The 11,663-nt window shown below is 38.4% G+C and overlaps 1 protein-coding gene across 7 annotated transcripts in view; it reads left to right on the forward strand.

Annotated features, from left to right (window-relative positions):
- The window catches only part of ERICH2 (glutamate rich 2), a 31,639-nt gene extending 20,996 nt beyond the window's left edge, over positions 1-10,643 (forward strand). For all 7 annotated transcript variants that reach the window (XM_035726714.1, XM_035726716.1, XM_035726713.1 and 4 more), the window contains 3 exons: positions 3,443-3,500; positions 9,734-9,805; positions 10,451-10,643. In XM_035726714.1, coding sequence (XP_035582607.1) covers positions 3,443-3,500; positions 9,734-9,805; positions 10,451-10,572 — 252 coding nt within the window. In that variant the 3' untranslated portion in view covers positions 10,573-10,643. The remainder of the gene's footprint in view (positions 1-3,442; positions 3,501-9,733; positions 9,806-10,450) is intronic.
- Positions 10,644-11,663: the final 1,020 nt, after the last annotated feature.

Raw genomic sequence — 11,663 nt, forward strand, 5'->3', positions numbered from 1 at the left:
TATCAGATTTGTCATTTGCAAATATCTTCTTCCATTCAGTAGGTTACCTTTCAGTTTTGTTGATTGCTTCCTTTGCTGTGCAGAAACTTTGTATTTTGTTGTAGTCCCAGTAGTTTATTTTTTGCTTTTGTTTCCCTTTGCTCAGGAGACATATCTAGAAAAATGTTGCTATGGCTGATGTCAGAGACGTTATTGCCTGTGTTCTCTTCTAGGATTTTTATGATTTCAGGCCTCATATTTAGGTCTTTAATCCATTTTAAGTTTATTTTTGTGTATGGTGGTCCAGTTTCATTCTTTTACATGTATCTGACCAGTTTTCCCAATGCCATTTGTTGAAGAGACTGTCTTTTTCCCATGGGATAGTCTTTCCTGCTTTGTTGAAGATTAATTGACCATATAATTGTGGGTTTAGTTCCTGGTTTTCTATTCTGTTCTGTTAGTCTATGTGTCTGTTTTTGTGCCAGTACCATACCGTTTTGATTACCATAGCTTTGTAATATAATTTGAAGTCTGGAATTATACCTCTAGCTTTGCTTTTCTTTTTCAAGATTGCTTTGGCTATTCGGGGTTTCCACAGGTGGTTGTGTATTTCTGATGAGGGGCAGGGGAGGGAAATGGAGCCTGCCAGCTCCTCTGTTCCTGGAGAAGTTCTTCTGCAAACTCTGAGCTCGGTAACTAAATCTCCCTCCCATAAGCCCCAGATGCCTTTCAAACTGCTGTTTCCAAGCCTATCTCTGCAGGCTCTTTGCTGTACTGTCTCTTTAATGGTAGGTGCTCAGCTTCCTATTGCCCTCTGGGCTCTCCCAGAGCCAAGCCTGCTGATTTTTAAAGTTCCAGGCTTTAAGTACCGATGGTTGTAAGCACTCACCAATTTCAGCCCCTCTGATTTTCAAAGCCAAATGCTATGGGGATTCCTCTTCCCCTTGCAGGCTCCCCCATGTGATAGTCTTGTTTCTCACCCCTCTTCATGCCCGTGGCTCCCTCCCTCCCGTGTTCAGATCCATGGAGTTTGAGTTCCCACCGAGTCCTTGCCTTTTCTATCTTCTTCGATGTGGCTCTTCTCTACGTCCAGTTGTGGAGTTTGTTTGGCCAGTCTTAGGGTCATTATCTCTGTTGTTTGCAGGGATGAGTGTTACCTAGTTGTATTCATGGGATGAAGTGAGTGTAAGGACCTCCTACTCTGCCATCTTCTCTGAAAGTCTCAACTCTTTATTTTGAATTCACAAATAATTCAAAACCAATTTGTTTAAGCCTCTCTTCTCATTTAACTTTAGCTTGACTTTGAAGTTTTAAGCAATTCTCATGAAAGTCTTTAGCCAAATATCCATTGCATGAATTTCTTAATTTCACTGCAGTTTGAACTGTTAAAAGGAAATATGTATATTTTTGTTAACACACACACCCAAAAATAGGTCAATGCAAAGGACACTTATTGATTCCATGTTCCTTGTCATTTTCTGAGGCTAGTATTATTAATATGCTTTGTTAAATAGACTAGATCTTAGTTGATATTGAGAAATTCTTGTTAATTTTGTTAGGTGTACTAGTCATAGTGTAATTGGGTTTTTAATTTAAAGTGAAATGAGATGATATCTGTAAAAGTCTTTAAAATAATCTAGGCAAAATAATAATAATAATAAATAATCTAGGCAGTAGAGAAAAGTGTGTGGTGATATTGATAAAATCAGATTGGCAAAATATTAATTTTTGAAGGTGAGAATTGGGGCTATGTACTTCTTTTACTATTTTTTCTACATCTGTGTATATTTAAATTTTCCATAAAGATTTAAAAACATAAACAGTAGCTGTATATTATACTGGTCATATTCTCTGACTCTGATCAATTAAACTACACATTGAAAACAAAAATGACTACAATAACAAATTAAAACTACTTAAAACGAAAAGATATTCTTCTAGATGACGCTTGAATTAAAAATCAAAATCAAAACTAAACACACAAACTATTTAGGAAATAGTGATAACTACAACACCAAATATTGAAACTTTATAAAAAAGCTCAAAGTTTCAAATGCTTTGATGATGATGATGATGATTAAAGGAGGAATGACAACAAATGAACTAAATATTAATGCCAGAGCCTAGAAAAAGAACAAAATAAACATAATGTAAATAAGAAAAAGAATTCAATAAAATTCAAAGTAAAAACCAAATTAGTATATCTGTTTGAGAGCAGGATATTTGAAAAAAGAATGACATAGATAAACCACAAGATGTCGTAATTAAAATGGAAGGAAACCACAAATAGTAGTAAAAATGGACAGATCTTAACCTTAGACAAAAAGAGATTTTAAAAATATAAGAGAATTCTATTTAATGAGTTTAATATAGCATTTATTAATAATATGGCAGTAAGTGGGGATTGTGGTGAAAGTAATGGCTTATAGAAAAATCTTCAGAAGAATTCTTTTTACTTTAGAAAAATGTAAATAATCTAATACTCATGGAAGAAACCGAGAAAACTGGTAGAGAACTTCGTAAAATGGTATCTGGGTATGTATCACATGTCTGGAAACATGTGGGAAGTGTCTTTTCTAATACGCCATGCCCCTGTCTCTTGCCCAATAAGCCTAGTGTACCTGCCTGGGTTCAGAATATATCTCACACAAGCAATAGCAACCATCCAAGTGTAGGGTTATTTTTTAATGGAAGCAGTCTAAATAAGTTAGAATAGGAGATTAGTAAACTGTAGCCTAAGTAAAAAATATAAGCATATTTAATTTTATGGGGAGAAAAAGATCATGATATGTGGTTTATTTTTAAAAAGTTACTGAGTAATCTTAGTTTTTGTAAATATATGTTCATTGATGGAAAAACACTAAAACAATACACATGAAGATGCTAAAAATAAACATCTCTGGATGGTAGAAATGTAAATGCTTTTTAATTGGGGACAGAATGTGTTTATTTAGCTTTTAAATTTCCTACATACAAAAATATGTACTACTTTGTAACAATAAAAATAGAATAAAATAGCAAAACAAAAACTGGATGGTATAAGAGCTGGAAAATATTAAATATACATCATTGTAAATCTACATTTTTTTAAACTTAACATTGTCATGTAATCATGGATGAAGTTTATGAATAAAAGTGTCTGAACCAAAGGGATATTAAAGTGATTAATGTCTTTATTATCTCTGCCAGTTGAATCAACCTATTTATTCTCAAGTTGTTAAGTGGTAGATATGTAGTATGGCTGCAGCAACATGGAGGTATCATACTTGTTCTCTGTTGCCTTGCCATGGGAAGTCCTTAAATAATAGATTGATTGATTATAGACTCACTCCTGGAAAAACATGTAAATGTTAAAAGCCAAATAGTTCATCATTAATGGAATATTTTTTAGGGAGTTTATAATTGACATTTAAATTCTCTCTGGGGAAAGTACTTATCTGAAGAATTTCTTAATGTTTTCCAGTTCCTGAGAGCAGAAATGGGCCAAGACTACCATTTGGCAAAAAAATTATGTCAGATGAGTAAGTGCAAAATACTTTTCTGTTTTCTAATTTTTCTTTGTTTCTGCATGCATTCCATAATATGTAAGATGGTCTGATTATTAGAGCCGAGTGAATTCCCTGATAGTGTCTCAGTGATTCCTTATTAATAAGTTAAGTTGATTGGTATAAAGACTAATTTAGACTCCTAGAATAACTTTGAGTGGGATAAACCAACAAAAACTAATCGTCACTGGAAAATAAGTCAAAATCTTTACCTTACAGGTAATGGGTTAGTAACTTTATGCCTTTAGTTTCAAAGAAGTGCCAGGGAGTGCAGCAAACCTTACTTAACATGCATTTCACAATATTTGAGTGCCTACATGTGCCAGGCACTGTTTTAGGCACTGGAAATACAGCAGTCAATAAGACAGATAATCCCACATTTGTATCTAGTATCCAGCAGATAACAAATTCATATATAATTAGCCTGTCATAAATGATAGGTGCTATGGAGAAAAATAAAGTAGGGAAGAAGGAAGAGAAAGTACTAGAAAGAGGCAAAGCAGTTTTTAATAGGATGGTCCAGGAAGGCAGGGTTCATAGCAAATGTACCCAGATGTGAGTGTGCCTGAGGAGGAACAGCAAGGAGGACAATGTAACCAGAGTAGAATATGCAAGGGGAAGTGTGACAGGGGATGAGGTCAGAGAGGTTATGGTTTGGAGGTTCTGTAGATTGCATAGTACCTTTCCACAATTTAAGGACTTTGGCTTTTTGTCTGAGCAAGGTGGGAAATCATTGGATGCTTTTGAGTAGAGGAATGATCTCATCTACCTTATTTTTCTTTTTCTTTGAAATTTTTAGTGATTTGGCTGATGTATCTTATACTCAGCTCTTGTTTTTCCATTTCTTTTTATTTCTATCCTTCATTTTGGAATTTTTCTATTGACCTACCTGTTTTTGAGTTAACCTGTCCTATCTTCTGCTGTGTTCAATCTGCTGTTTAAACTATCTAGTGACAGTTGGTTAAGCGTCTGCCTTTGGCTCAGGTCATGAGCCCAGGGTCCTGGGATCGAGCCCCAGGTTGGGCCTCTTGCTCCGCAGAGAGCCTGCTTCTCCCTCTCCCACTCCCCCTGCTTGTGTTCCCTCTCTCCCCCTCTCTCTCTGTCAAATAAATAAATAAAAATCTAATATATATATATATGACATTTTATATATATATATATACATCATATATATATATAAAATACGTTAGTCATAATTATTTTGAAAGAGAAAATGGCAACTCTATAATTAAACTTTATTGATAATAGGACTCAAAATATTAGCTAGTGTTAGACCTAAGTCTTACAGTGAAAGTCCTTCAGTGAAAATGTAGTATAGGGCTCATGAGGAGCTACTCTCACTTGCCTCACACAGACTCTCCACTATGGATACCGTACTTCTTAAATCATTGGCTGATTTTTAAAAGGGGTTTCTTGAATGCTTTTATCCTACTTATTTTTTATCCAAAATAATTTGCCTTGTGTAATCCTTTCAAGCACTTTGACCTTTAGAGCCATCAAATAAATATTTGGATTAAAACTATTTGGGGGTGGTAAACAAATATACAATTACTGATCAGAAGGAATCCTTCCAGAGAACCATGTCCAGTTGTCTATTTTTGTAAATAAGGAAGCAGAAGCAGAGAGGATAGCCGCTTGCTCAGCACTCTTCGAGGGGCTAGCGGCACAGCCAGAACCCGAACTCAAGCTGCCACCTCCCACAGCACCTTTCCTCTTTGAGGACTGCTGTGGAAGGGAGTGAGTCCGCAGCTTTCCCTCTCAGTTCTCAGAGTCTCTTGTGGAGCCTAGTGATGGGAAAATGTATATATTATATTTCCATATCCATCAGTCATTTTAGAAAGCCTCTGGCTGAAGCTTACAAAATATATGCCCTGACATCACCACATCTGTCAGTCAGTTTTGGCTTTTAGCCCTGCAGTATGCTACATAAACAGTAGGTGCTCAGTAAAATGCTTACTGATTTGACTCAAACCAGTGAACACACATTAAGTGCCAGGTCAGTGGGGATGAAAAAGTTCAAGCTGATCTATCCTAATGGGGTTATGTCCCTGTAAAACATCTCCCTCCCTCCCTCCTTCTCTCCTTCCCTCCCTCCCTCCCTCCCTCCCTCCCTTCTTTCCTCCCTTCCTTCCTTCCAACAACTACATACCAAGCTCCAGCTCTGTACCAGACATTATGCTGGGAGCTGGAGAGAAAGCAGGAATCCTAGCACACATGCTCTAAACCATTTTGGGTTTGACATTAACTATGTTTGGTTTGGTTTTTACCCCTACTGGCTCATCCAGAAATACTAGTCACTCTTTTCTGTAAGTGTCAAATAGCAGTGCCTCAAACTCAGGATTAGACTATAGGAAAGGAGGTGTGGAGAGCCCTAAGACAGGTCCCATGATCCAGGGAGCCAGTTGGGAAAGAACGCTGCTCCCAGGAGGAAGGGGAATGACTGGAAACTTGGGCAGAGAGGCCCAGGGATGGGAGTGGGGTCTGTGTGCATGCAAAATAGGATTGGCTACCCCTGAGGCAGATTCCAGCCAACTGTATGAAATTAGGGAGACCCAGGATTAGCAATGTCAAACAAGTTCAAGTTCAAGAAAGAACAGAGAGTTGGAGGCGCTCTGTCTCAGGGAGGAGAAAGTACTGGTTTGATGCTAATAGGAAACACTTGGCTGAGGACTGCCCAAAGTTCCTTTCTGTATTCAGAACAACAGACAAAATGAATTTTTTTCATCTAGGATGGACCCCAAAATATTTTATATGTAAGTGTTTACAGTATATTGTTTTGTCTTTTTTTTCTATCTTCTAGCTCTTCTACAGAACACTTCCCCTTTTCTCTCTCTCTATATTTGTATATTTATGTATGTAAACAGAATATTTACATGTTTATATATTTATATATGTATGTATTGACCACCTACTAATAATGGGAGGATTCTTGAATACCTTGTTTAATTCTTAAAACAATTCAATGAGGCAGATATTATGAACCCCACTTTACAGATGAGGAAACTGAGTCTTAGCAAGGAATACTAATTCACCAAATTCACACAACTACTAAGAGGTAGAGTTAGGATTAGATCCTAGGTCTGGCTTGAAAGCCTCTGATATCCGGCTATATTTCCATTTCCTCATTTGATTAATAAACATATTTCTGGGGGCACCTGGGTGGCTCAGTCGTTAAGCGTCTGCCTTCGGCTCAGGTCATGATCCCAGGGTCCTGGGATCGAGCCCCACATCGGGCTCCCTGCTCCGCAGGAAGCCTGCTTCTCCCTCTCCCACTCCCCCTGCTTGTGTTCCCTCTCTCGCTGTGTTTCTCTCTGTCAAATAAATAAATAAAATCTTTTTAAAAAATAAAAAATAAACTTATATTTCTGGTCAAGGAGGCAGGGACTTGGAAAGGGGGTAATTTTATGGGTCAGTCAGGCTTAAAATGGTTCCTGTGGTCAACTAATATATTTTCTTTGTATCAAAGGCAATTAATTTATATAAAATAATGCATCCTTGTCCCTTCTAAAATGTTTTATAAACTCATTTTCTGAATAAAGCTGCTGGTTGCTAATATGTTTCCTTGCTGTCCAGTCACAGTAAAGTCATTTATATCTCCACTGGGCTTCAGGGGTTCCCTCCTGGCAGTCCACATGCCTACGGTTTCTTTTCTCTTTGTCCTGACTTAAAAAAATTTGTTTTGGGTTCCCCCAAGAAACTTTATTTGTCAGTGAAGGCTTGAATTTTATCTGTCTTCCACACACAATTTTTATATGTGCCCAGGATTTCATCTGCTGTTTTCCTGCTGTGTTGTACAGAACTGATATCTCAGCTGTATGCCATTTCTTGCCAGGCATTGGAGGCATCCTGGAAAGGTGGTTTTTATATTAGGCTGACAGTCAAGAGTTCCAAGTACTTTTCTTAGTTCAGCTCATAATTGACTATGACATTTTGTGCCAATCTTTCTGTTTATTGGTCTCTTTACTTGTAAGAAGGGAACCTGCCACTCACTCTCCTCAGAGCACAGCAGTGCTGCTCACAGGCAGCCCAACATTTTACACCAAACATTTAGGCCTGGAAGACCTACTTCATCAATTATAATTGTAAGTGTTTAAAAATAATGGTCTCAAAACCAAAATGTTTCTCATCACTTTGGTCTAACAAAATACAGATAGATGTATTTTCAGAAAGGATAGTTACAATGAAGTTTCCTTCCTTCCTTTTTTTTTTTTTTAAGATTTTATTTGTTTTTTTGTCAGAAAGCCCACAAACAGAGGGAGTGGCAGGCAGAGGGAGAAGGAGGCTCCTCCCTGAGCAGGGAGCCCTATGTGGGACCCGGTCCCAGGACTCTGGCAGACGCTTAACCAACTGAGCCACCCAGGCATCCCATCTTTCTTTTTTTGGGTAAAATAAATCACTTTTTCCTATTAACCTACAGTATAATTTTATCTAGGCATAAAAGGACTGCTTTCTACTATTCGCTTATTCCATTTTTTAATGTTTTGAGGGCTCCAACTCTGTGTCAGGCACTCTCCTAGGCATGCAACAGTGAAAAAGACCAATGTTCTGTCTACCCTAGACTAGCCTCCAGTCTGAGGAACTTAGAGCCCTACGGGCAGCAGAATCCCCTGGCTCCTGCCCCAGCTCTTTAGCCAGAAGGAAACATCCACTAAATGTTTGGGAAGGAGCCAAGTCTTTCTCTAGGTCCAAAACCATTTCCGGAAAACTCACCGTGCACCAAGGACTGGATTAAGTGCTTTATCTACATGATCTCATTGACTCATCAAAACAGCCTAATGTGCCCAATAGTGTTATTACAGATAAGGAAACCGAGATACAGAGATATTAAATATTTTCCCCAAGGAGACCCAACTAGACAGTGGCAGAACCAGGATTCACATCTGAGTCTTTCTTCAGGGCCCATACTGGGATCTGCTTATGGGCTCAGGTTGGGAACAACTCCCAGACCCTAACTGAGTGTGCTAGAGACTTTTCTTATTCTTTTACAAACCCTACTAGCCTGTGAAAGAGTAAGGAGAATTTTATATTCATCACCTAGAATACATATTTCTGGGCTAAGTTTCAAAGCAGATACCTTTCCCTCACTTTGAAAATTGACATTTGCCAATGGTTTTTGTTAAACCAGAAGAGCAGCTGATTCTACACTCCAGTCCCATGGAATAATCCTAATTCCAACATGAAATTTTCTAAACTGTATTTAAGATTTCTTATTAAGTGTTACGTCAAAAAGGATTCCATGGGAGTAATAAGTTGGGGAAACCACATTCTCCAATCTATAAGATTCATAATAGTTATGAGCATATTAGTGGTTCTGTAAAATCCTACAGTTGTTCCTATTGTAAACTTTCCCTGATTAACCTCATTTGACCTAGTTTCCCAAATATGTATTAACATCTTAAGAACCTAGTATCTCAAGGGGCGAGTTAGAGAAACTGCTCTAAGAAGAGGCTTGGAGAAAGATTTAGACTGCTAATGATAAGTATATTTGAGTCCAACTTAAAATGAATTAAAAGATACTTTTATTAGAAACCTTAAAAGGTGTCTAAATACCTATAGGATCCTTAAAAGCAGCTTCTGAGCAGGTACACAGTCATGCTAACCCAGATCGATAGTAAATTGTTATGTACGTAGATTAGGAAAGAGAGACACTGGTTTGATGTGTCAGGATGCAAGCCATATGGGATGATGTCCTGTAAGCCCCGGAGCCTAGTTGAACCATCCACAATTTGTCTTACTCTTAGTCAGGTGAACGGCACACTTGATGTTTCAGTGCCCCCTAGGGGTCATCAAGATATTACATGGGAGTCACAACATTAAAAGGATAAAGCAGAATTATGAATACTCCTCAAGGCGCACAGTGTTCTCATTAGCGAAGCCTCCACATTTTGCAGGATATGTCCCTTGTTTGGTTATAGTCAAAAAACACTTTGGCTACAAGGCCTGTGGGGAAAGCCTCATAGTGATGGAGATTGCATTCTTTAGACAGGAGGTAGAAAATATAATGAGAATTATTTCTCTTACAGTGCACCTACGATAAGTAGATCATTTTCTCTATTTGCACTTAGGTATTCCTGTGGAATAATTATTGGTATTTATTGGCTTGTGCATTTTCACTTACTCTGATTGACAATTCCAGTCTCATTCTGAGGAACCTGTTTGCTGAAAACACTTTGAAGATTAGTAACAAAACTTCTGTTGTCTATTTTCAGTCCTAATCTATGAACCAGAAAATCCTGAGGCCAAGGAGTTTTTCTCACTTATTGAAGAAATGTTGCTGATGGGTAAATTTAAGAATTGAAATTCCTTCTTTCTCACAGAACTATGAGCAGTCACTATTTAAAAACCCATTATCCCAGGAGATTGGTGAAGTCCAACCTCGGGAAGTGGTTAAGAAAAGGCTAACTGGTTGTCTTTGGATGGTTTAATGAAACCAGCTTGGCCTTTGTGGGTGGTCAAGGTGACTCCCTTTTCTCCGTGGGGTTGTGGAACTGCCCAAGTGAAGCAGGTTTCCTGGACACCAGGCATCGGGCACTGACGGAGTCTTCACAGGGCACAGAACATGCTCATTGCCACACATGTTAGAGGAGCTATCCCACAATTCCAAGGAAAACCAGTACCCTCTAAATTACCCTGCATCTCACTCCTATTTAAGAATTATGATAACAATAGTAAAAAATATATATATATTTTTATAGACCTATGTTTTAAATTTACTCTAAATCCGTAAACATCTTTATACCAGTAAGAATATAGTCTTCTTTGTACTACTACTTTGAATCCTACATATAGTCAGCAAAGTTTGGCTCAGTCCTCACATTCCAAAGATGGGTATTTCTTAGTGGCGGGGGAAGCAAGGAGAGTTACGATTTTTCAAAGAGTAGAAATATCAAGAACATTTTAAGCAATTCTCTTCCTTTCCATGGTAGAGAAATCCCAAAATCTTGAGGAAGATGATGAAGATAGTGAAGAAGATAGTAGCGGTGAGAGTGAAGGAGAAAGCAGTGAGGAGCTAAGTGAAGAAAGCTCTGATGAATGTGAAGACGGGTGATGAAAGTTGCTGCTATGGTTCATTCTTCATGTATTTTCATTACTGTATACCATGGAAATATAAAGAACAATGCTGCATTTTAATCTGATTGTTTTTATTTGTCACACAGTTCTTACAGTTTTTCCATATTGGTTTGAGCTCCTATTTAATGTTTAGGTCTTACCTCTGTGTGAGTTACTCAGAGAGGAAATTAATAATGGAAAATACTTACATAGCACCAACCATGTACCAGGTACTGTTCGGCACATATTAGTTTATTTAATCCAACAAACCCATGAGGTTCAGCTTAAAACAACACAAATTTATTATCTTACAGTTCTGGAGGTCAGAAGACCAAAATGAGCGTCACTCAGCCAAAATCAGGGTGTCAGCAAGGCTGCACTCTTTTGGAGGCTCTAGGAGAAAATCTCTTTCCTTGCTTTTTCCAACTTCTAGAGCTTATGCACAGTCCTTGGCTCATGGCCCCTTCCTGCATCTTCAAAACCAGCAACATCTGGCTGAGCCCTTCTCATGTTGCCATCTCTCTAATCCTCTCTCCCCTGTGTTGTGATTTTTGTTAAATTAACATTTGTTAGGGAGAGCCCTGGTGTGTCAGATGGCAAGTGATGCTTCCACAAAGACCACAAGGGAAAGTAAAATAGGGAAGTTTATTACAGGTCCTGGGGGAGGTACATGGCATGCATCAGAGGGGCCACATAGGGAGGTCAAGATGCAGACAGAAAGTGGACAGCAGGACCTGGGGCATGCCTTTATTAGGGCCATGAGTGGGTGCTTTTGGGGTTCCCAGGCTAAGGCTGGATTGGCCAATTCAAACCAAAAAGATCAGGGTTTTGGTAAGCTCAGTGGGGGTCTTATCTAAGGGGTGCACAGGGGAAGCAGTTGGGAGGCAGAAGAGATTGTTTATCACCAGGGGCATTGGGGAAGTTATATCAGTTTACACTTGTGATCCTGTAGGCTATTATCTATGGGTGGTTATCTCATGAGCTTGAGAGAGAGGCTAGCGTGCTTAGGCACACAAAATGGATGCCAAGGCAGCAATAATATGGAATAGTTTAGCTAAACTCTCAACACCCTATCTCCTCCTTCCGCTT

The sequence above is a fragment of the Zalophus californianus genome, chromosome 3 (genome assembly GCF_009762305.2).
Source record: "Zalophus californianus isolate mZalCal1 chromosome 3, mZalCal1.pri.v2, whole genome shotgun sequence".
Lineage (NCBI taxonomy): Eukaryota > Metazoa > Chordata > Mammalia > Carnivora > Otariidae > Zalophus > Zalophus californianus.